The sequence below is a fragment of the Schistocerca cancellata genome, chromosome 3 (assembly GCF_023864275.1).
Source record: "Schistocerca cancellata isolate TAMUIC-IGC-003103 chromosome 3, iqSchCanc2.1, whole genome shotgun sequence".
In the NCBI taxonomy this organism is placed as follows: Eukaryota; Metazoa; Arthropoda; class Insecta; order Orthoptera; family Acrididae; genus Schistocerca; species Schistocerca cancellata.
In genome coordinates, this window is record NC_064628.1 from 623,178,600 (window position 1) to 623,205,866 (window position 27,267).

The following is a 27,267-nucleotide window of genomic DNA, read 5'->3' on the forward strand; positions in this document are numbered from 1 at the left end:
CTTTTTGTAGTCAGATAAGCTAACTATTGTCGCTCCTGTCAGAACATTGATAAAGTCCCTGATGTTGCACACTCAGCATTGTACAGGCATTGAACACTTGATAGTCACCTCAAGGCTTCCAGTTGCTATCTTCCTTTTTTTTTAGCATGGGTAGCAATGGTGCCCACAGGCAGCTGCAGCAAACTGGTTGACCTCAAGTCATCTTAATGTGGTGCACTGTATTGTACGACACCATCAGCATATGCACCATGTCACTGCCAATTTCATCATTTACCACCAAACTATGTGTGTAGCTCATTGTCTGAATTGTTTTTCATACTAGCATACCTGTGATGACTTCTCCTAATTTAGGTTCAATGCAGAACTCTTCTATTCCTCCATTGCCAATTACAGTTCTTCAATCTGTCTCTGGAAGCCATCTCGGAGGTCTGCTAACAGCTTTTTCATGTGAGTGTGCATCACTTGACCTGATGATATTGTTTGGCTCTGTATGTATGTTTGTGTGTCTCTGATTGTTTGCAGGATCACTGATTTATAGTACCCTGGATATTCATATGTTGTATCCAAAATAGTTTCCACATATCAGGATTGCTACAAATTTTATTGACACTTGTAGGCACAAAATGTCAAAAGTAAATATAACATAAAGCACAAAAAAACAACATTAAAATCTGAGTAGTAATAAAACTGCCAACTGGGTTTGTCCCAGAGAATTAAAAACACTTCTCTCCAGTGGCAACTGCTCCCACAAGCTTATATTTCTATTTAACAGATACCACGCCAGAGAGCCAGTAGTTTAAATGAATGGCTTCTTTTCCAGTTATGCCAACTAGCCGCAGTTTATTCACCATTATTTACTTAATATTTACGAAGACAGACAGCATTATTCAAGGATAATAATCACCTATAAATTGTAAGACTGGAGGCTACTATTGCTAACTCAGTGATGTCTGACTTAAGTAGTTCCTCACAATGCACTATATCAATTTTATTATTTTATTTCACATAATCAATTTTGGGACTAGCTGTCCCATTATCAGATGTGCTTAATAACTCAAATAACTGACACAACAATCCCATTATATTATAAATGCAAAAGTTTGTGTCTGACTATGTTTGTTACTCCTTCATTCTGAAGCAGTTGGAAGGGTTTGGAAGAAATACAGAATGGAATTAGCTTATGCTCTGAGTTAATACACAGGCCACTTTTAAGTGTACATAGATCAAGATATTTATAGAACTGAAGAATATAATGTGAATATTGGTTGGTTGGTTTAAAAGGATGAGAAAGGGACCAAACTGCAAGGTCATCAGTCCTGTTTTCCAGTAGCACAATTATCCAAGAGAAAGAAGAAAACAAAAAAGATGTATGGCACAATAACAGGAGAAAGGAAGAACCAAAAGAACAACAGAAGGACAACAAACACTACAATGGACAAAACAGGACAAGTAAAGCACAGAGAGATGTAAGAAACAGGGGAAAAAAATTAAAAACAAGAAAGCAGATTACCATGGCTGGCTGACTATGAGAATAGAAAAGGAGAAGCCAGCCACTTTGCAACACATTAAGACCTCCACCCTAAAAGCCCTAGGGTGGAGGACACAGAGGGACAAAGGACATTTGCTAAAATTCAGATCAATTGATAAAACCCACCCTCACAAATAAAATGTAAAACTAAAGCTGATGCTGAGGCACTGTTGCCCAACATCGAAGATAGGGTGCTGGGAAAGTTAAAAGTCTGCTTCAGAGCAGCTAAATGTGGGGGCAGTCCAGCAAGAGGTGGGCGACTGTCATTTGGAAGCCACAGCATCACTTAGGTGGGTCCTCGTGATGGAGGAGGTGAGGTAACCATGTGTGAACCTCATATGGCCAATGCGGAGCTGACAAAGGACAAAGGATTTCCTGCGAGAAGCCTGCAGGGAAGACTTCCACACATTCACAGTATCCTCAATGACACACATTTTGTTGTGCGTACTGTTATGCCACTCCATCTCCCAAAGCTGAAAAACCTTGTGGCGTAAGACAGAATGCAAGTCAGTTTCAGAGATGCCCATCTCCAGGAGCAGTTTCTGTGTAGCCTGTTCGGCCAGCCTGTCAGCAAGTTCATTGTCTGGGATTCAAATGTGTTCTGGGGTCCACACAAACACCACTGACTGACTGGACAGTTCCAGGGTAGAGATAGACTCCTGGATGATCACTACCAAAGGGTGGTGAGAGTAGAACTGGTCGACAGCTTGTAAGCTACTAAGGAAGTCAGAACAGAGAAGAAACGAGTCACCAGAACAGGAACGAATGTACTGCAGTGCACAAGATATGGCCACAAGCTCTGCTGGACTTGCATTTGGGAGGACGGCGGTTAGATCCTGCATCCAGCCATCTTCATTTAGGTTTTTCATGATTTCCCTAAATCACCCCAGGCAAACGGTGGGATGATTCCTTTGAAAGGACATGGCCGACTTCCTTTCCCATCCTTCCCTAATCCAATGAGACCGATGATCTTGCTGTTTGATCTCTTCCCCCAATACAACCCAACCCACAAGCTCTGCAGTGAATACACTGCAGCCAGAGGGCAAGAAATGCTGTTCAATATGGCCTCTGTGGACATAGGTGAAGCCAACATTACCATCAGCCGTTAAGCCGTTGGTGTAAACAACTTCAGAGTCCTGGAACACATCAAGAATCGAGAGGAAGCAACAGCGGAGAACAAAGAGGTTAACAGAGACCTTAGGGCCATCCAAAAGGTCCAGACAAAGCTTCAGCCGAGGTGTACACCATGGAGGTGTACATGAACGGACCTCAAGTAGAGGTGGTAAAGGGAAGGACTCCAGTTCAGAGAGAATGGATCACACGTGAACCACAGTCGTGAGCCCTGACCTGAGCTGACATATACAGACACAAGCAGACATATGTCTGCTTGTGTCTGTATATGTGTGGATGGGTATGTGTGTGTGTGTGTGCGAGTGTATACCCGTCCTTTTTTCCCCCTAAGGTAAGTGTTTCCACTCCTGGGATTGGAATGACTCCTTACCCTCTCCCTTAAAACCCAAATCCTTTCATCTTTCCCTCTCCTTCCCTCTTTCCTGATGAAGCAACCGTTGGTTGTGAAAGCTAGAATTTTGTGTGTGTGTTTGTGTTTGTTTGTGTATCGGCAGGTCGATAGACACACAAACAAACACAAAGACCAGACATACCAACAATTAAAGGGAATAGCCATGGGTACCAGGATGGCCCCCTCATACGCCAACCTATTCATGGGTCGCTTAGAGGAAGCCTTCTTGGTTACCCAGGCCTGCCAACCCAATGTTTTGTACAGATTTATTGATGACATCTTCATGATCTGAACTCACAGTGAAGAAGAACTCCAGAATTTCCTCTCCAACCTCAACACCTTTGGTTCCATCAGATTCACCTGGTCCTACTCCAAATCCCATGCCACTTTCCTTGACGTTGACCTCCACCTGTCCAATGGCCAGCTTCACATGTCCGTCCACATCAAACCCACCAACAAGCAACAGTACCTCCATTACGACAGCTGCCACCCATTCCACATCAAACGGTCCCTTCCCTACAGCCTTCGGTCTTTGTGGAAAACGAATCTGCTCCAGTCCGGAATCCCTGAAGCATTATACCAACAACCTGACAACAGCTTTTGCATCTGTACCAAACTTTGGGTTGGCAGGCCTGGGAAACCAAGAAGGCTTCCTCTAAGCGACCCATGAATAGGTTGGCGTACGAAGGGGACATCCTGGTACCCATGGCTGTTCCCTTTAATTGTTGGTATGTCTGGTTTTCAAAAGTGAAGAAGTATATGTGTGGATGGATATGTGTGTGTGTGCGAGTGTATACCCGTCCTTTTTTCCCCATAAGGTAAGTCTTTCCGCTCCCGGGACTGGAATGACTCCTTACCCTCTCCCTGAAAACCAACATCCTTTCGTCTTTCCCTCTCCTTCCCTCTTTCCTGATGAGGCAACAGTTTGTTGCGAAAGCTTGAATTTTGTGTGTATGTTTGTGTTCGTTTGTGTGTCTGTCGACCTGCCAGCACTTTCATATATATATATATATATATATATATATATATATATATACACTCCTGGAAATGGAAAAAAGAACACATTGACACCGGTGTGTCAGACCCACCATACTTGCTCCGGACACTGCGAGAGGGCTGTACAAGCAATGATCACACGCACGGCACAGCGGACACACCAGGATTCGCGGTGTTGGCCGTCGAATGGCGCTAGCTGCGCAGCATTTGTGCACCGCCGCCGTCAGTGTCAGCCAGTTTGCTGTGGCATACGGAGCGCCATCGCAGTCTTTAACACTGGTAGCATGCCGCGACAGCGTGGACGTGAACCGTATGTGCAGTTGACGGACTTTGAGCGAGGGCGTATAGTGGGCATGCGGGAGGCCGGGTGGACGTACCGCCGAATTGCTCAACACGTGGGGCATGAGGTCTCCACAGTACATCGATGTTGTCACCAGTGGGCGGCGGAAGGTGCACGTGCCCGTCGACCTGGGACCGGACCGCAGCGATGCACGGATGCACGCCAAGACCGTAGGATCCTACGCAGTGCCGTAGGGGACTGCACCGCCACTTCCCAGCAAATTAGGGACACTGTTGCTCCTGGGGTATCGGCGAGGACCATTCGCAACCGTCTCCATGAAGCTGGGCTACGGTCCTGCACACCGTTAGGCCGTCTTCCGCTCACGCCCCAACATCGTGCAGCCCGCCTCCAGTGGTGTCGCGACAGGCGTGAATGGAGGGACGAATGGAGACGTGTCGTCTTCAGCGATGAGAGTCGCTTCTGCCTTGGTGCCAATGATGGTCGTATGCGTGTTTGGCGCCGTGCAGGTGAGCGCCACAATCAGGACTGCATACGACCGAGGCACACAGGGCCAACACCCGGCATCATGGTGTGGGGAGCGATCTCCTACACTGGCCGTACACCACTGGTGATCGTCGAGGGGACACTGAATAGTGCACGGTACATCCAAACCGTCATCGAACCCATCGTTCTACCATTCCTAGACCGGCAAGGGAACTTGCTGTTCCAACAGGACAATGCACGTCCGCATGTATCCCGTGCCACCCAACGAGCTCTAGAAGGTGTAAGTCAACTACCCTGGCCAGCAAGATCTCCGGATCTGTCCCCCATTGAGCATGTTTGGGACTGGATGAAGCGTCGTCTCACGTGGTCTGCACGTCCAGCACGAACGCTGGTCCAACTGAGGTGCCAGGTGGAAATGGCATGGCAAGCCGTTCCACAGGACTAGATCCAGCATCTCTACGATCGTCTCCATGGGAGAATAGCAGCCTGCATTGCTGCGAAAGGTGGATATACACTGTACTAGTGCCGACATTGTGCATGCTCTGTTGCCTGTGTCTATGTGCCTGTGGTTCTGTCAGTGTGATCATGTGATGTATCTGACCCCAGGAATGTGTCAATAAAGTTTCCCCTTCCTGGGACAATGAATTCACGGTGTTCTTATTTCAATTTCCAGGAGTGTGTGTGTGTGTGTCTATATATATATATATATATATATATATATATATATATATATATATATATATATATATATATATATATATATATATATGGTTATAATAGAAGGAAACATTCCACGTAGGAAAAATATACCTAAAAACAAAGATGAAGTGACTTACCAAATGAAAGTGCTGGCAGGTCGACAGACACACAAACGAACACAAACATACACACAAAATTAAAGCATTCACAACAAACTGTTGCCTCATCAGGAAAGAGGGAAGGAGAGGGAAAGACGAAAGGATGTGGGTTTCAAGGGAGAGGGTAAGGAGTCATTCCAGTCCCGGGAGCGGAAAGACTTACCTTCGGGGGAAAAAAGGACGGGTATACACTCGCACACACACACATATCCATCCACACATATACAGACACAAGCAGACATATGTATATATATATATATACGAGGGCGGTTCAGAAAGTAACCTCCAATCGGTCACAGTGCGGGTTATGGGGGGAGTAGCGACGCCATCTGTGCGTTCACGCACTCAACAGGTCAGTCGGCATCAAGCCGTGGTCGAGTGAACGTCGTACCTGCGCTAGTTTAGTCTTTGTGGCAGTTTGAAATGTGTGCTGCAATAGAAAACCCCGCTAAACGTGAAGTGCGTGCTGTCATAAGGTTTTTTACAGCCAAAGGATATTCTGCAGCAGCTATTCATCGTGAGCTTTGTGCGTGCCGTGTACGGACCAAGAGTTATGAGTGAAGGAGTTGTCCGTGAATGGGTACGTTTATTTAAAAGTGGACGAGAAAACGTTCATGATGAAGAGAGGAGTGGTAGACCATCATTGGTGACTGACAAACTCGTTCAGACAGTTGATGCAAAAGTTCGTGAAAATCGACGTTTCTCAATGTCGGAGTTGTCTACTGGTTTTCCACAGATTTCTAAGACTCTCCTGTACGAGATAGTGACAGCAAGATTGGGTTACCGTAAGTTCTGTGCACGATGGGTGCCCAAAATTCTTACCGACCACCACAAAACTCAAAGAATGGCCTCTACATTAGACTTTCTGTCACGTTATGAGGACGAAGGAGAACCATTGTTAAACAGAATCGTGACCGGTGACGAAACCTGGATTAAGTACGTGAACCCCGAGACAAAAGAACAATCAAAGATGTGGGCACATTCAAATTCGCCTACCAAACCAAGAAAAGCCTCGCAAGATTTTTCTGCCAGAAAACTGATGGCAACGGTGTTTTGGGATGCCAAAGGGGTGTTGTTGGTTGAATTCATGGAACGTGGTACGACCATTAATCAAGACGTGTACTGTGAAACAATAAAAAAGTTACGACGGGCTATACAGAACAAACGCCGTGGTATGCTGACTTCCGGTATCGTTTTTTTGCACGATAACGCCCGTCCTCACTCTGCTCGCAGAACAACGGCCCTTCTTGAGACCTTCAAGTGGGACGTTATCAACCATCCACCTTACAGCCCAGACCTGGCGCCAAGTGATTATCACCTCTTCATGCATTTGAAGAAATGGCTCGGGTCACAGCGGTTTGATGACGACGAAGAGCTCAAAGATGCGGTCACAGGCTGGCTCCAGGCACAAGCGGGTGATTTTTATGCAGAATGAATTTCAGAGCTTGTGAAGAGATACGATAAGTGCCTCAATCGCTATGGAGACTATGTAGAAAATTAGTGCAAAGATGTAGTTGTAAGATGTATATATTAAAATATTTTTATTTAACTTGGTGTATTTTTTTAAATCAACCGGAGGTTACTTTCTGAACGGCCCTCGTATATATATATACGAGGGCCGTTCAGAAAGTAACCTCCGGTTGATTTAAACAGAGACAAACAGCTGAAGGTATTACATTAATTCTAATTACATTAAAAGTGGCAGGTATTCATCTGGGTACAATATGTTTTTCTTACAAACAGCACTACATTCGCTGATGATATGTATTGAGAGCCAGAAATCTCTATATAAATACAGAGAGAACAAGAAGTTTCAGAACATTGATTACAGACTCATATTACAGTATATTTCTGGCTCTCCATACATATCAAGACAATTATTATCTTTTCCATGTTAGGCATGTTGCAAAGTCATGAAATTAATTACCCCCTCTCCTGGTATATTTTGTAATTTGCTACATAGTCATGGAAGAATTTTTTCCTAAGTACTTGAGTGAGTTGTGAGCAGCATGTGTTTTGTCAGCTTCTTCCCTGTCTTAAAATTTGGTGTTGCACAGTTTACTGGTCCGCAAGTGGTTTGCACCTCAATACCTCCAAGAGATAACTTCTGTGATCATGAGTACACATGGATAATGAGTTTTGGCATTAGCATTTCTTTATAAATAACTGTTCAACCATGAGTAACAGCACAGGTTGGGGCTAGTTTAAAATGAAGTATGTCAGTTATGGGAATCCATCTGTAGATCTTATCATCATCAATCTCCACCAGCACTTAACTTTACCACCAACAGACAGATGTTGGAAAGGGTTACAATAATTACCTCTTTTTCACCTAAGATTTAATTTTAATGGGTTGCTGTTTAAACAGTCAGGCTTGTTTTCCATATTGATTTAACTCTTCAGTGACTTTTTGATGATTGATTGTACTGTTTGTAGTGAAGCTCTACTAATTGTGTGTCATTTTTATTTTACACAGTTACCATCCTATTATCAAAATGTATAGGTGACTTAAATAATGAAAAAAAAATCTCTTTTCCACTTTTAACAAAATTTATTGCTTAACAAATTTGTGGGTAACAAAATTTATTGTTTCACAAATTCATGAATATATAGGTCTTCCAACACAGAGCAACTAATTAATTCTTGTGGCATAAGGCAACAATTTTAAGAAGACAGTAGAAATGACAACTTCAACCACATTCAGAAATTCATCTATTTAACTGCAGTAGACCTTGTCTTAGCTGCTTTTGACCATATCTCTAACAGCTGCTTCTGACGATTATTCTCACACCCTGCATATTGAAAAACATTAATATGAAATTATAATGAGAAAAATCACAAATGAAATGTTAAAATGTTAATAGATAGATGTGCAGTACTTTTATAAGAATTTATCAATACATTTTATTAACGCTCTTTGTGTAGGTGCCATGGCACTAGTGGAATAAACTGTCAATAAACCACTTTTGTAACAATTAAAATATCTTTATTAACACATCATATTTCAGAATGTGTTACTGAATGTTGATTCATAAATGCACTGTTGCATTAGATCTTTGTTCCATGTAACTCATCCTGCAAGCAAATAAGTAACTGAACAACATATTTTAGTAGATTGACTATTCAGCTCGTAAGTAGAACAATATGCAATTTCAGCTGCCTACACTTGACACTTGACACGTCTCCAGTGGTCATAACATACATGAGTAGGAAGACATCATTGTAAAAGATAAGATATTTGTAAAAAAAACTAATAATTTTTTTCCACTTTTAACAAAAATTGATTCTTCACATATACATGCCTATACAGTATGTTTCCAACCTTTAGTGTCAAAATTGTACATATGATAGAGGATCATAAACTGACTTGTTTGAGATAAAGGATTGATTGTCAGAAATAAATATTTAATTCTCTCTTTTTTTCTTTTTGAGGTAAAGAACCTATGTTCTAGAACAGCAATAACAAGTATTCAAAGTGATGAATGCGTAATGAATGCTTTACAATTGGAGTGCTACACTGGACAATCCATTTACAGAAATTAACCATGACCTCACAATTGTTTCGCCAAAGGCCTTGCCTCCGTGGTAACAATGGTTCCCGTCAGATCACCAAAGTTAAGTGCTGTCGGGCTGGGCTAGCACCACTTGGATGGGTGACCATTCAGTGTGCCAAGCACTGTTGGCAAGTGGGGTGTACTGAGCCCCTGTGAGGCAAACTGAGTAGCTACTTGATCGATAAGTAGTGGCTCTGGTCTCGTAAACTGACATACGTCTGGGAAAGTGGTGTGCTTAACACATGCCCCTCCATATCTGCATCTAGTGACACCTGTAGGCTGAGGATGACACAGCAGCTGGTCAGTACTGTTTGGCCTTCCATGGTCTGTTTGGACAGAGAGTTCACAACTGTTTGAGCCCATTGCTTGCACATAATGTTTATGACAGTGGTGGAATTGTTCCCACACTGCATTCTTCCTAGTGTCAATTTCAGGAGAAAGTGGACAGCTGCTTATTAATGAATCTTCTACCAAACAATCCAAAACTATCTCCTAAAATTCTATTGTGTGTGCAGTTCTGAGTTGACAATCTTGGCTAGTTCTCTGTTGTTTTCATGATTCAGTTTATTGTAAATTTCTATCATCAGTGACATGTTTCCTCCATTTAAGATGAAACTTTCTTCTTCATGCGTTTTTCTGGTTTCTGAGTGCAACATCCTAAGGCACCATACATTAAATCTGTGTCTTTACGTTCCTACAAAAAATAGTGCTGCATTTGTGGCAACCAGTCTGCACTATAAAAAGTGGTAAGGTCCACCATGGGTGCATCACAGACAATACTGTGCAATGTTTTTCTAATAAAATATGGTGTCCTACTACTCATGGAGCAAGTGTCCACATACATGTATATAGATTTTATTGGGTGTTAGGACAAAGGTCTAACACAATAATGCATAGGCCTATAGGTCTAAAAATGTAATAATGCATTATGAATCAAGTGTGTCAGTGAAGGTACTTCAATTTTACCAGATGTATGTTACAGAGAAAATACTCCAAGTGGTATGGAAAAATGTTAAAACATCAAGCACTAACAAGATGCACAAATTTAGTCGAAATATTTCTTTTGTTGTAATTTTCAATAATAAAATTCCTCAACAGAGTACTACTTTTTTTATACACAAGTATAACAGCTGCTTCTATAATTGAAAAACTAATCACAAAACTCTTTGGTATGTATGTTTCCTTAAATGGATTTAGCTCAAATTTTGATTAAAAATTGTTCAAAAAATTGAAATTTTGCTTGTTGACATGAAAAAACTTGTTTACCTGTTTCCTTGCATAAGCAGAAATCTGTTTATGTATGATTCTGTTCTTTCAACAACAAAAAATTGTTGAGTCCTATTAAGGATATTCACTGTATTACCAGTTTGTAACTTACTACGTATTTACTAAAAATCTGTTTGGTGCTAATTCATTTTCTATAACATTTAAGATATTTGTGATGCATGATCCCATTCTGACATTCATTACTGTGTCAAATACTAGTGCTTGTTCTCTCAACACTAACAAGACCAGGGCTCAGATTTCAGTTGTCCAATTATTCTCTCACACTTAAAAGGTGAGTAATATCTAGATAAGATTTAGTAGGGGAACTGTAAATGAGGAATGTAGGCATGCACAACTGGTTTACAGGGATTATTTAACTACAGTATTGTACAAGCAATATTATACCTGCATGTTAGAGAAGGAGACTGATCTGCTTACTTTTCATAATTTGACGCTTTAAAAATACCTGCTCCTGGGTAATAGCCTATATAGGCTTAGCATTTCTTTAAGTGGATGCATGGCATCAGCAGTTGTTGCACATCTTGCTGGTCTCAGTGAACAACAATTCTGTTAAACATTTAATGCAGCAGTTATGATTTGCTTGTGACATCAGAGCATAAAGCTTCGTACACATTGGTAGCATGTTATGTGACACTTTTTCAGTATGATTGTATACTCAACAACCAGATGAAGGAATAATAGTGGCTTTATTGTATGTTGTGTATAGTGTGTCTGATGTGAGTACAATCTAATAATAATATCATATGACTGTTGAGATAATGAGAAGTGCAATATGATGGGATATCAGTTAATGATAGTATTTATACTCATTTTTCTATGCAAGTAATCTGCCTTGGCTTTGCATGGACAGCACAAAGTGTCTCTGGCTGGATGACATGTCTGGTATAATAGTAATATTGTTTATGGGCCATTGCTTACAGTTACACATAAAAGCCAGAGAACAACATTAGGTAACAGAACATCATTACTTTCATACAACTAAATGGTTTACACAATGCATACCAGGAAAAGCTCTCAGGAGGCATGAATGTTATCTGTTTCGTATTTAATTAGCATTTGGAGTGACTTTCATGATAATGACTGGAGGACATCATGATTTAGCTTATATGTCTACAACTAAGGTAAATATTCTGTGTTCTGTGCAAATCATGGGTGTATGGGTGTGAATGATTGGTACGTCTTTTAATGATGTAGGAAAAGAGAGACTGCTACTTATTGGGAAGAATACACATCAAGTTGCAGACAGGTGTGATTAAAAGACACTCACATGTAGCAAACGAACACATACAAACACACACACACAACTGAAAATTCCAGCATCTCAGGCCATGTGTGTGTGTGCATATATATATATGTGTGTGTGTGTGTGTGTGTGTGTGTGTGTGTGTGTGTGTGTGTGTGTGTGTGTGTCTTTACTGGCAAAAGCTGTGGCCAAAAGCTATATGTGAGTGTCTTTTAACCATGCCTGTCTGCGACTTGATGTGTCTTCTTTATGGTAAGTAGCAGTCTATCTTTTTCTACATTGTTGATATTCCTATCTAGCATATCATGTAATGGAGACTGGCTAAGTGGATCATGTCTGGAGCCCACAAAAGAAATAAAATGAAAAAGAAAAGCCTGATGTAGATCTTTAACCCACAACAACATTGCTCTTGTCAAGCTCAGTATACACAGATTCATTGTAAGGACTCACTGCCACAATAATTTGTCAAAGACTCTTTGTGGTGCATTTTTTCACCCTGCCACTCAGAGGGATGTGTGTGCCTCTACGGTTGATTCAAGAAAAGCAGAAAGCTAGAAGCTAAATCATCCACTGCACTGCTGTAGAAAATTTCTCTATGTAAACTATCCAAAGCAATGTTACTTGGGGAAGTAGTTTATTGAAAAACATTTTACTTTACACACAAAAAACTAAAAACCACAGATTCTGGATTCACATGTTTTTTCCTATGCATTTGTTGTTGGTCATATATATTACAATATTTTTACATTAAGTAACTCACTACTCATTGTTGAAAGTATTTTCAGTGAAATATGAGTGTAATTTGCAATTGCCAGTCTGATGGAAGCCCATATTGGAACTCCAAATTTGTTTTCTTTTTTCAAACTGCATCCCTCAACCATCTGGAGAAGCTTTCACAATCTTCTATCATTACGTATACAAAAATTCTGAATCCTGCTCTATGTTTAAGTTGTCAAGAATATTGTACTCATATCTATTTCTTTCTTCAAGAAGCTTCTACTTTTTGGTTGGTGCACTTTAGGTTATACATTTTTGCAAATAAAATGTAGCTGAAAATGACTTTTTTTAACAGCCATTAAAGATCTGCATCTGCTTCTCATCACTGGATATTTGTTTACCAGAAAAGTGTCCAAACAAACAATATCTGAACACATGAAGGCGCATTCTCACTGACCAAACCATGCTGAACACATTCTGCTTGTCGTTGGTACATCAAAGGAAATGGAGAACATGCACTCAGTTTGAACAGGGCGGTGTTGCACTGTGCAGAGCTGTGCTTCCAAGGAGTTCTGCTGTTCACAGATAGAAGGGAATGGCATTGTTCTCACAGCAGTGCTGGACTTTAATTCATCATAATTCTGTCAGTTTGCATAAAATACACTCCTGGAAATTGAAATAAGAACACCGTGAATTCATTGTCCCAGGAAGGGGAAACTTTATTGACACATTCCTGGGGTCAGATACATCACATGATCACACTGACAGAACCACAGGCACATAGACACAGGCAACAGAGCATGCACAATGTCGGCACTAGTACAGTGTATATCCACCTTTCGCAGCAATGCAGGCTGCTATTCTCCCATGGAGATGATCGTAGAGATGCTGGATGTAGTCCTGTGGAACGGCTTGCCATGCCATTTCCACCTGGCACCTCAGTTGGACCAGCGTTCGTGCTGGACGTGCAGACCGCGTGAGACGACGCTTCATCCAGTCCGAAACATGCTCAATGGGGGACAGATCCGGAGATCTTGCTGGCCAGGGTAGTTGACTTACACCTTCTAGAGCACGTTGGGTGGCACGGGATACATGCGGACGTGCATTGTCCTGTTGGAACAGCAAGTTCCCTTGCCGGTCTAGGAATGGTAGAACGATGGGTTCGATGACGGTTTGGATGTACCGTGCACTATTCAGTGTCCCCTCGGCGATCACCAGTGGTGTACGGCCAGTGTAGGAGATCGCTCCCCACACCATGATGCCGGGTGTTGGCCCTGTGTGCCTCGGTCGTATGCAGTCCTGATTGTGGCGCTCACCTGCACGGCGCCAAACATGCATACGACCATCATTGGCACCAAGGCAGAAGCGACTCTCATCGCTGAAGACGACACGTCTCCATTCGTCCCTCCATTCACGCCTGTCGCGACACCACTGGAGGCGGACTGCACGATGTTGGGGCGTGAGCGGAAGACGGCCTAACGGTGTGCGGGACCGTAGCCCAGCTTCATGGAGACGGTTGCGAATGGTCCTCGCCGATACCCCAGGAGCAACAGTGTCCCTAATTTGCTGGGAAGTGGCGTTGCGGTCCCCTACGGCACTGCATAGGATCCTACGGTCTTGGCGTGCATCCATGCGTCGCTGCGGTCCGGTCCCAGGTCGACGGGCACGTGCACCTTCCGCCGACCACTGGCGACAACATCGATGTACTGTGGAGACCTCACGCCCCATGTGTTGAGCAATTCGGCGGTACGTCCACCCGGCCTCCCGCATGCCCACTATACGCCCTCGCTCAAAGTCCGTCAACTGCACATACGGTTCACGTCCACGCTGTCGCGGCATGCTACCAGTGTTAAAGACTGCGATGGAGCTCCGTATGCCACGGCAAACTGGCTGACACTGACGGCGGCGGTTCACAAATGCTGCGCAGCTAGCGCCATTCAACGGCCAACACCGCGGTTCCTGGTGTGTCCGCTGTGCCGTGCGTGTGATCATTGCTTGTACAGCCCTCTCGCAGTGTCCGGAGCAAGTATGGTGGGTCTGACACACCGGTGTCAATGTGTTCTTTTTTCCATTTCCAGGAGTGTATTTATAAATTATATACAAAAACCTTCCTCTGTAAGAATGGCAGCAGGGTGGTTATCAATTCATATATGCATAGTCATAAGTATGTTTTTCTCTGTACCAGAAATACTGTTTTACTAACTGATATGTGACATTTCATCTTGCACAGCTTGTAGCTAAAGTTTGTAGCTGACCTTATACCATCCAGTGGTCATTGTTGTGAAATCACACACACATATGCCTTTAGACTTGAAGCTTCTGTTACATAAATTCATTTGTAAATGATCAGCAAGCAGAAATATTTAGAGCTGAATTAATTTAGTAGCCTCCAAACTGGCCATTTGCATGCTATTACAATACAGGGTGAACCAGAACTCTACAAACTTTCTGTGGTGATAGTATGCACCAAATCAATTAGAGAAGTCTGATAAACATAGGCTCTAAAATGCATACCTTAAAAGCTATGAACACTTGTTTAGTAGAAAAGATGTTTTATGCAGCAATGAAGATGAAAAGGTGCTCACAGTTCTTAAGTTATGCACTTTACAGCCCATATTTACTTCACATTGTTTCTTGTTTTGGTCCATTACATCATCTCCCAAAATATGGAAAACAAAGAGCTTACATTAGGAAATATATATCTTGTGGCAGTGAAGACAAACAAGTGCTCATAGCTCTGAAGGTATGTATTTTAGATCCAATTTTTACTAGACTTTCTCTTGTTTTTGTCCATACTATCACCTCTGAAAGTTTGTCAATCGAGTTCTGGTTCATCCTGTGTAGTCCACAGAATTTACAGTTACATAAACTGAATTGTAAATCTCAACATCTTCAGTAGTTTGTAACCAAAATTCATTTCCTAAAACGTTCTGGTTAGTTCCTTGAATTTTTTGTGGATCCTATTCATCATAACCTACTTCAATTTGGAATCTGCCAACTCAATTATAAAAGCACTAAATTTTCACATTGAATATGTGACTAAGTGCTGGCAATTTACATGACTTTCTTTTCTACAGCAGTGTAATAGCACTCCTGATTCACTGGTATCAAATCCACAAACTGGTATAGAGTGAGTTAAAAGATGTAATCATGCACAGAAACAGTATTTTAAATTTGAATTACCCAGGTAAAGGTTTAAATATCTTGTGTCAACTTGTCTACCACCTGGAACTGGAGCCCAAAGTGGCTCTCCATTACATAGCAAGTCAAAGCCACCAACTCTTCGTTCTTTTCCTGTTAATCTGAAACAGTTCAGTAAGACAGACAGATATAGTAGTGCACTGAATTTATAACAGATTGGCCTCATAATTATTGTCATTTATATGATGATTAACATGGGAGTTCATGAAAATCTTGCAAATTATACAAGTGAACCAAATAGGTGAACTTATCCCTTCAAAAGTTAACAATTTTATGTGATGCAAAAAACATATTTAACTTTTTACTTACTTTCATTTCAAGTATTTTACTTTTGATGACTCATTTACAATTGTTCATAATGTATTTGAGACTTTTATTCATCTAAGTATGGTATCCTATCATATGTCAAAGTATTAAATATCAACTCAAAATTGAAGCTTTTTGTATCTTTCTCCTTCCATTTGGAAAAGATACTATTCTTGAACTACCTTTAGTTTTCCATGTTTGAAAATGAAACTCAGAAATATGAATCAAGAATTATATTACAGCATTTTACAGACTATAAGATGCACTTTTTCTTTTAAAAATTGCCACCAAAATTCAGGTGCATCTTATACTCAAAATTAATATGAAAATGTCCAGTGTTTAATTTAAAATTCCTGCCAGTCTAAAAAATGGCCATGTGTTCAATGCCATGGGAAACTTATCTCTATCTGGCAACATTGGATTCAACTGGCAGCAGCAGTGCACTGATGCGATGAAGATGAGTTGCAAGGATTCACAAACTTGCTAAAACCATCTCCCTCCTGCCCTATCATCACAAACCCAGAACACTGTCTAGCCTACATCATTGCAGTCTGTGGTACCAGTGAACATGAATTGTAAGTGATATGTGTTACTGGTCACAGAACAATATTTTTGTTAGTAGCTAATTTTGTAATGGAAAAAAATAAAAGGTATTTATATGATGCAGGCTATAAATTGAAAGTAATAGCATATGCAGAAAATCATGGGAACAATACAGCTGAGTAGCATTTTCACCCTCCACCAACAGAAAAGACCACTTGCAATTGGCAGGCTAGTAAGGAAGAACTGAAAAAAAGAAAATGAGGAAGACTAAATGTGCAAATAGAGGGCTGAATGCAAAATGGATAAAAGTAGAAGATGACATATTGAAATGCTTTCAAGGACACTGTTCAAATGGCATTGTAATTCATATAAAATGATTTTAATACAAGGTGTTTGAAAAAGAACTTCCTAGTATTAAATATAAATTTAATGGGGAAATTAATGAAAAATTATATCATTGAGAACATATCATAAAAGAGAATTCCTTCAAGTTTTGTTAATGTTAGTAGACATCAACGTGGGATACATTTGTTACCCTGCACATGTCGAGATGATATTCCACTTCTTGCCATGTAGTCACCAACATATCAGGTGTAACTGTCCTAACTGCCATGATGGTTCTTTCCCAGGTCTCTGATCTTTCCTCTGTACACAACTTTTTTATGTGGTCCCAAAAGAAAATGTCCAGTGGGGTTAAGTCTGGGCTTCGTGGTGGCCAAGGTATTGGGCCTGCCCTGCCTATCCACCTTACTGGAAAGTGAAGGCACTCCTAATTGTAGACTATCTTTTGACAATGACTTTTTCAGGCTCCAGACACATGAAACACGGATCTGTTCAACAAAATCTTCAGAAAGTCTTGGTCTACCTGACGATTTTGCCTTTAAAACACTACTGGTTACCTTGAATGTCTTTAGCCAATGATGGATGGTTTTTGTTGTAGGAGGTTCACCACCATATTGACTCAGTTTTCACAAGCCATATAACACACTGCACTTTCTGTTGCAGAGTACACATTGTTGCTGAGTTGCTCTGCACTGCACTGCATACATACCTGGACTGAACTCAGGGAACAGAGGAAAAAAGAACAGTACTGGTGCCGTCTCAAGGTCAATTAGACCTGTCAACTGCAGGGGAGCCAAACTTTGAGAGTTGATGAATCAAACACCACAAACTAGAATGGTTTACGTCACTTTTTAAAGATTCTAGGACACATTAAAACTAGGCAGTTCTTTTTCAAACACCCTGTATATGCTCATAAACTGGTGCTACAATGTAACTTGACAGACCTTAAGTGTGGAGTTGGTTTGTGCTACAGGTTTATAAAGCATCATGAACTTAGTGTGCAAACTAAAAACAAAATATCTCAGAAAATGCCACAAGAGTACAAAGCAAAAATATTATCTTTCCATCACTTTATTATTCAAAATTGAAAGAAAAACAGTGTGGAATAAAGTCAAATAGTGAAAATGGACAAAACTCCTCTGTCATTTGATGTGCTGAGTAACAGAACTGTTGCCATGAAAGGTGCCAAAACTGTAACTACAAAAAGAAGTGGACATGAAAAAATACACTACACTGTTGTCCTTTCATGTTGTGCTGATGGTACTAAACTTAATGCAATGATCATTTTCATGTGTAAACAAATGCCAAAACCTTCTGAAATAGCCAGGTGTTCATGTACATGACAAGGGTTGGATGGATGAGGCTGGTATGAAATTATGGATTAACAGAGTATGGGAAAGAAGGAAAGGTACTTTATTGAAGAAGAATTCTCTTCTTTTGCTAGACCAGTTTAGTAGTCATTTAAAAAGTTCTATGAAACAGAAACTGATACAGAGAAATACAGAGCTCGATGTTATTACTGGATGGCTTACTTCACAATTGCAACCATTTGATGTCTCAATAAATAAACAAATACACCTTTTAAAGCATATATGAGAGAGGAATGGAACAAATGAATGAGGCACAACATTAATTCAAGCTAAAGGGAGTTTTAAAATGACTTACAATCAAACAAGTATTTCAGTGGATAAAACAGTCATGGTCTAGAGCGAGAGAAGACATTACTGTTGAATCTTTCAAGAAGTGTGGTATAAGTAACACACTCAATGGCAGTGAAGATCAACTTATATAGGAAGAAGACAACTCTGGTATCCTGGTCCGACAATTTGGACAGCCTGCCAGAAGACACAGACATAGATGACAGTGCTTGGTGGTGCTCCTCTAACCTGCAAGCGCTGCTGTCACAACCACAGTGCTGTGCATGGGTCACCCCGCCACACCAGCCTATTGGCTCTATAAAGCCAACAACACAGGGGCTTAGAAGTCAGTCATGTTCTGAGTGTGCTCTTGTATTGCATGCTGTACTCATCATTGTTCAGTTCCTGATCTTGCTACATATAGTCTCTCACTTTGGCTCACTCTTTGGACTTAGCATTCTGCTGTATCCACCCACAGCTGTTGCCGTCATCTTCATTGTTCTCCATAGCTGTTGTCTTTCTGTGGTTCTGGGTAAATCACTACTTTTGCCCTTGGCTGGTCAGCCTATGTCCCCTGGTCATGTTAAGCTTCAGTTATTAGAATTGGCTATGAGGTAGAAAGGCTAACAGTGCATTATGGATGCGAAAGTTGTACAGTTCATAGAACAGCAACAGCAACAACTGCTTCTGCAGCAGCAATTGCTACAGCACTTCCACCAGCAGTTCCAGCAGCAAACAGACCTTCTGCATCAGGAAATGCAGCTGCTGTCACGCTGGTTACAGGTACAAGTTTCACAACCAATCTCGGCTGTGGTCACCCTTCAGGCGGAGTCCTGCCCACCCGCATTTCTGCCGTTTAACAATACCAAGGAGGATTGGGACACATGTTTGCAGCAGCTAAACAGCATTTTTTCACTTTTTAGGTTTCCGATGATGCTCTCCAGCAGTCACTCATCCTTTCTTGTGCCTTACTGGAGACATTTTTCTTACTTAAGAAGTTGGTTCCCCTCTCAAACCCGGTTGCATTCACTTTCAAGATAATGTGTTCATTGGTGTCATCCTATTATTCACAATTGTTTCACATGTTGCATCGCACCTCAAAGCCATCAGTACCACAAGCAAGTGGGCCAGTCTTATTGCTCATGGGTGATGGATTTTCAAGTACTGAATCATATTTCTGATTGTATTTGTTCCAACCCATCTTGCAAAACCTCATATGCCAATTCCTTGATCCACGACATAGTGGTCAAATTGGTTCCTGATCCAGAAGCTTGAACTGCAGCCCTCAAGCTTGACAGTCATCCCTTGGATGACATACTGAAAATCACACTTTCTTTCGAGATCACGCAGGCCCCAAATCAATGTCATATGGCCTTCCCTCAGATGGCTGTGATTCAACCACCACTGTGAGAACAAAATTCTCACAAGCCTTCTTCCTGAAGGGGTCATTGTGACTCATCAATTTCAGATGTGTCAATGTCCCTGAGCGGCCAGTCGAGCCTGCAAGCAGAGGGGTCTGCTTGTCCTGAATATTTTGTGATGCACCAACAGGCAGACTACCCTGATCAAAAGAGGCACTGCGCCCATGGTGGTAAGGATGGACATCTCTGAACTGCATGCCGCCAGATATCAGGTCAGTTTAATCCCACTCCTAACTTGAGTCATGGCATGGCACATGAAAACTCAGGCCATTGTTCCCCAGGAAAATCCTTGTGCGCCCCCCCCCCCCCCCCCCAGTTGTTTACTGATCTCACAACTGCTAACCATCATGTTGACATGGGAGCTACGGTTTCCCTGGTTAATCTTTCAATATACACTCATCTGGGTTACTTGGCATTGACCACACCCTACTATGTGTTGATTGCATATGGTGACAGCTTTATTACCCACAGAGGTCAGTTCTCCACTACGCCTACAAACAAGATGGTTACATGACCACTAATGCTGTATATTGCCAACAGTCATTCAGCTGGCAACATTTTCAGCCTGGATGCTTTTTCACTGTTTGGGTTCTCCATCACCAATGAAGGGAGAACCCAATGAAGTTCCGGTCATCTTGGACACAGGTCCCTTCCAAGAACTTGGTTGCCATTGCACCTCTTTTGTGTCTCTGTTTGAGTCTGGCCTGAAGTGTATCATGAGTTCTGAGGCACATATTTCTTGCTGTCCAGATGCAGTGCCCCATTTCTGTCAAGCACACCCCCTTCCAGTTTCCTTCAGATGGCTGTTTTGCTTGAACTCAATTGCCTTCATGATGCTGGGCTCATTGACTGGTCAAAACTAGTGCTTGGGCTACACCTCTGGTCATGGTCCAGAAGCCAAATGAATCATTCCAGCTTTTTGGAGATTTTAAGTGCCCAAATTCTGGTGGAAACCTACCCCATATGACATCAAGAGGGCCTTGTCAAGCTTGTAGGAGGTGAATGTTTTTCTAAAATAGACCTTGCTGATGTTTCCTTACAGATTTCACTAGATGAGGAATTGCAACACAATGTCACCAATATGTCTTTTGGCTTATAAAAATACAAGTGATTGCCTTTTGTGGTATCTTTTGCTCCAGCCATCTTCCAGAGATATCTGTAACAGTTAAGCATGTCCATCCCAGCTTGTACCAATAATTATCTAATGATGTAATTGTTACGGGTACTATCCACCAAGAGCAACTGCGTAACCTACACAACCTCTTTACTAAGTCGCATGATGTGGGCCTCAAGTGCCATCTGCACAGTTTTTTCAGGAACAAGTAGAATACCATTGCCACTTGCTCACCAAAGATGGGATTCAGCCCACTGACTGTAATGTTTCTGCTACTGTCCCCACGTCCCCACATACCGCAGGAGTTGCAGGCATTTTTTTTTGGGAAAAGTGAATTATTATTCTAAGTTCTTTCCACCAGTTGTGGAAGAAAGGCATTCTGTTTCAGTGGAATGCAGCCTGTGAGCAGGCCTTCACACAGCTAAAGTACATGTTACGTTCTGTGCTCTGTCTTACCACCTTTTCCCCATCACATCCCTTTGTTTTGCCTGTGGGCACTTCTTTCTAAGGCATTGGTCCTATGATGGTATGGAGCAACTCATCACCAATGTATCAAAAACACTGACATCTGCCCAATGCAATTTCTTCCAGATCAAGTAGGAAGCATTGGCAATCATCTTTGCCATGAAGAAATTCCATGTGTACCTGTTTGGGACTTGGTTTACCCTTGTTGCAAACCACAAACCTTTAGTAGCACTCTTTGGGCCACACTATTTGCTTTTACAGTGGACAGCCAGAAGGCTCTGACATTGGGATCTTTTTCTTAGCTCCTACAATTATACCATCAAATACAAGCCAACGGCACAACATGCAAATGTTGATTTCCTCTCACGTTTGCCCTCAGGACCAGACCTGGCTTTCAACCAACTGGAGTTCTCCTGTTTTCACATTGATGTGGAACAACAACATACCTCAGATGGGTTTCCCATTACTGCTACTCACATTGTGGCGGACACGCACCACAATTCTCTCTTGCAGTGTGTCGTACACTATGTGGGTGGCCCACTTAGTTTTCAAAGTCTGCTGCTGGGCTCGGCTCTCTCATTGTTTGTCCATCATCTCCAATGTGCTCCTGCTGGATGCAGAGGCAGGTACTCACCATGTTGTCATCCATCATGACTACCTTATGCTCTCATGTCTTGGGACTCCTCCATTGTGGGCACTGGGGTATGTCACAGATGAAAGCTCTTACCAGGTGACATGTCTATTGGCCAGGACTGAACAAGGCTGTGGAGGCATGGTGCACTGTTGTTTTGCTTGTCCTCAGCATCAGGATGCTCCATCTCAGTCTTTCAAACACTGGCCTTCTTCCATCACCCTTGTGATTGCAGTCATCTAGATTTTGCTGGCCCCTTCCTCAGCTGAATGTGGCTTATTGTCATGGATGCTTATTCAAACTACCGCTATGTGGTCAGCATGGTGTCCGCCACCACAGCTGGCACACTCAATGTCCTTCTGCAGATTTTTGCCACTGAAGGGCTTCCCTACAACATCGTAACTGACAACGGGCCACAATTCACAGCTATGGCCTTCACTCAGTTTTGCACTGCTAATGGCAGCACCTGTGTAGCCCTCCATTTCACCCCTCCTCCAATGGCTAAGTGGAGTGGATGGTACACATATTTAAGCCACGAATGTTGAAGGCTGTGGTTGCATCTACCATGACAGTTGCACTCACAATATCCCTGAGCACCTACAGGTCCACCCCTGACTATGACTATAGCCCAGCAGAGCTCCTCCATGGCTGAGTGCCATGTACTCTTGTCCATTTCTTAGCACCCCTACCCAAGAAACCCCAGACCCAGTATGCTGGGTGATATCCTCCTGATTTGGCTGTTTGGGCATATTCCTATGGGGCAAAGCCCTCATGGATGCCAGCTATTATAGTAGTCTATCATGGGTGGCACCTTAGAAGGATTGACATCACACGAGGTTTGGAGCATCAGCACATGAACCAACTCTGTCCCTGCCTCCAGCCTATCCCTCCAGTAACAGATTGATCTGAGTTGCTCCCTCATGAGTACTATTTCTCTCCAGGATACCAGTGGCAGCTCCCATGGGCAAGGGTATGGGGACTTCACCACAGCCTCCGTCTGCTTTGTGGTCATCCCCCACACTGCAGTTTCCCAGTGCAGTGCCTTAAGTCCCATGTTCCTTCTCCCAGCTGGTGGCCTCCAGTGATGGGACACCACCGGATCACCACCTAGAACACAGCCAGGTTGCTTCACTCCCTGTATGCCCATTTTGGGAGGGGAGGGATCTGCTATCCCAGTCTGACAATTTGGACAGCCTGCCAGAAGGCATGGACATAGATGACAGCTGCTAGGCGGTACTCCCATGATCTGCGAGTGCTGCTATCACTGTCACAGTGCTGAGTGCAGGTCATGACTGCCGTGCCAGCCTATTGGCACTTATGGGGGCCCTATAAAGCCAGCAGTGCAGGGGCTCAAAAGTCAGTTGTGTTCCGACTGTACTCTTGTATTGTACATTGTACCCATCATTGTTCGGTTCCTGATCTTGCTACATCTAGGCTCTTGATTTGGTTCACTCTGCAGACATGCCATTCTGCTGTATCCATCCATAGCTGTTGTTGGCATCTTGGCATATTCATTGTTGTCCATGGCTGTTGTCTTTCTGTGGTTCTGGGCAGTTCACCGCCATCACCCTCGGCTGGTCTGCCTGCATCTGCTGGTAATGTTGGAATCCAGTTACTAGAACAATGATGACACAGAAGCAGAAGAACAACAAAGTTCAGATGATGATTTTTAGGGATTTTAAAGGTCAGTTTGGTTTTATAAACTAAGATTTTCGTTTAGTCTGGCTCTGCTGCGTAATAATAAAAATGTTATTTTTTTAAATTGCTTAAAAATAGCACATTATAATCTGTAAAATATAGTAAAGTAGATAAAATAATATGTTACTGACAACAACCAAATCTGAAAGAAATGGAGCACTAACATGAAAACTGAGCTTTCAGAACTAATGATTACTGTTGTGATTAAGGCAACAGAAAATTGGAATAAGTTTAGAAAAACTGAACCAAGTTTTGAATCCTTGAGATTCTCTGCTTTTTCTCATATAATTTCCTTATTATGCTAGACTATATATATTTATAATGTAAATGGACAGATAAAATCTACTCATCAAGAGTCAGCAGGGGAACACACACACAAAATGATTTAACTTTTACAAGCTTTCAAAGCCAGTGGCTCTTTCTTCTGGTGTAAGAGTTGAAGGGGAGGGAAGAGGGGTGAAGGAAAAGGCCTGGAGAGGTTTAGGGAAAGGGGTACAGTTTAGAAAAGTCACCCAGAACCCCAGATCAAGAGAGACTTATTGGACAGAAGGAGAAGGAAAGACTGATTGTTGGAGACAGCACCAGACAGCATTTGGAGCTCTGAGAGCTTAAAGGTGGTAGACAGGATAATATACAAGACAAAGGTCACTACATGAAACATTGTTCAAGGTGTGGAAAGCTAAAAGCATTGTACGTAACAGAGGTGGGAAGGGTGATGGCGAAATATAGACAAGTCAGAAAATGAGAGATGTGGAAAACTAAAATGGAGTGAAGAAAGGAGCAGTTACTGTGATAAAATTCTGAGACTGAAGGAATTAACATAAATTAAGGCCAGGTGGGTGGCAAGAACCAAGAATATGATGTAGTGCTAGTTCTCAACTGCGGAGTTCTGCGAAACTGGTGTCTGGGGGAAGAATCCAGATGGTGTGTACGGTGACACAGGCACTGAGGACATGACTGTCATGTTGTGCAGTGTGCTTTGCAACAGGATATTGTGTGTTGCCTGTATACATCCTCTGCATATGCCCATTCATCCTGATTGATAACTGGGTTATACTATGCCAATGTAAAAGGCTGAACAATGTTTACATGACAGATGGTATATGATGTGTCATTTCACAGGTCGCTCTCCCTTTGATAGGATATTTTTTGCCAGTTACAGGGCTGTAATAGGTGGTGGTAGGAGGGTGCATAGAGCAAGTCTTGCACTGGAGACATCACAGGGGTTGGTGCCATGGGGTAGGGAGATGGGTGCAGAAGGAGCATAGGGTCTGACAAGGATATTGAGGAGATTGGAAGGGTGACAAAAAGCTATTCTAGGTGCGGTGGGTAAAATCTCAGACAGAGTGGCTCTCATTTCAGGACATGATTTTAGGAAATAGCTGATTGATACACTGAAGAGCAGGCTAACACTATTGGGTAGCAAGTGGTGTACTCGGAAGTTGTTATTTGGAGGGATCAGTAGTGCCAGGATTGGATCTGATCTGCTTTTGAACTAGGCTGTTGGGATAATATGTCCAGTGAAGATTGAAATAAGAGTGGTGGTGTATTGCTAGAAAGAGTCTGCATCTGAACAAATACGTTTGCCTTGATTGCCGAGGCTATATGGCAAGAAACATTTGACATGTAAAGGATGGGATCTGCCAAAATGTAAATACTGTTGTTTCTAAGTGGGTTTTATTTGAACAGAAGTGTGTAGCTGGCCTTTGGTGAGGATGATATGAACGTAAAGGAAAGTGGCTTGGGATTCAGAATAGGGCATGTGAAATTTAATTAGGAGAAGGTAGTTAGAGATTCCAGGAATTTTAACAGGTCAGCCTCACCTTGCGTCCATACAGCAAAGATGTCATCGATGTATCTAAACCAAACCAGGGGCTGAAGACTTTTAGATCCCAGGAAACCCTCCTCCAAGCAACCCATGAAAAGGTTGGCTTAGGATGGAGCCATTCTGGTTCCCTGATTTGTTTGTATGGCTGACCCTCAAATGTGAAGTAATTGTTGGTAAGTATAAAGTTGATTAAGATGAGCAAGAAAGATGTCATAGGCTTGGAATCAGGTGGGCATTGACTGAGGAAATGTTCAGCAGCAGCTGACAGACCATGTACGTGGGTGATGTTGGTATAGAGGGAGATGGCGTCAGTGGTGACAAACAAGGTGTGTCGTGGGAGTGGGATGGGCACAAATTTCAGATTATCTAGGAAATGGTTGGTATCTTTAATATAGGAGGGAAGTCTTTGTACTATAGGTTGCAGGTGTTGATCAACTAAAGCAGATGTACATTCGGTGAGTGCTTTGAAGCCAGCAACTATAGGATGACCAGGATGATTGGGTTTGTGGATCTTAGGAAGAAGGTATAAGGTGGGTGTGCATGGTTTGGATGGGGTGAGAAGTTCTATGGACTGAGATGTAAGTTCTTGTGGGGGGCCTGAGGTTTATATATAAAAATCTACTTCTATATAGCTACAGCGTCATCCACTGGTGAAGTGCATTTTAAAAGGTTCTTGCTACTGTACTGCTAATTTCAGTTTGTTCTTATTCCATTAGTGTATGGTGTATAGGAAGAATTATTGCTTGAATGCCTTTGTGTGCATTGTAATTAGCCCACGATAGTCCCTTACAGGACTAAACCACAGTTCTTATAATACACATACAAATTCGTTACTTAATAGTGATTCTTGCTACTACATTTTGATGTTTTGTGCCATCCACAGTTTTACATTCCTGAATATTTAATGCAAGCTGCCTGCCTTTGCATCACTTTGAAATCTTACCAAGATATGACTGTATATTTATGAAGATGTTTCAGATAGTTAAACGAATAATTATAATCTTTTTAAGAAAGCACATTGTGGTTTCTGAAGTGGGAGGATTGACTGTACCACAGTTAAAAATGTGGAACTTGAAGCCCTTAACAAGGATGACTGTGTCACAGGTACATTCTTAGATCTGTCCGTGGTCTTTAACACTGTTGACCATAAAATACTATTAAAAAGACTAGAGATATTAGATGTAAGAGGAACAGCAAATTATTTGTTCCAGTCTTTCTAGAAAAGTAGGGTGCAAAAGGTAGAGATAGTTCTTGTGTCTACTGATGATAAATTTTTAGTGTAACAATCATTAGACAAGAAACATGTAAACACAGATATGTCTCAGGGTAGTGTATTGAGCCCACTTCTGTTCTTAATACATATCAATGACTTTCCAGACAGTTTAAGACATGGAGGAAAATTCTCTTTGCTGACAAAAGTGACAGTATAGTCACTGATAAAACAGCAGGACTAATTGAGAAGATAAAGTAGACCCTCAAGGATGTCTATTAGTGGCCAATATGTAATAAATTAACATTGAACATAAAGAAAACAAACAACATGTACTTCAGCACAAAAATGGAAAGCAGCTCAGTCTCAATGAACATAGATGA

The 27,267-nt window shown here is 42.0% G+C and overlaps 1 protein-coding gene across 1 annotated transcript in view; it reads right to left on the bottom strand.

Annotated features, from left to right (window-relative positions):
- LOC126176467 (probable tubulin polyglutamylase TTLL9) overlaps positions 1-27,267 on the bottom strand; it is a 151,042-nt gene that overhangs the window by 23,707 nt on the left and 100,068 nt on the right. The window contains exon 8 of the mRNA XM_049923624.1: positions 15,672-15,790. Within this exon, the coding sequence (XP_049779581.1) occupies positions 15,672-15,790 (119 nt within the window). The remainder of the gene's footprint in view (positions 1-15,671; positions 15,791-27,267) is intronic.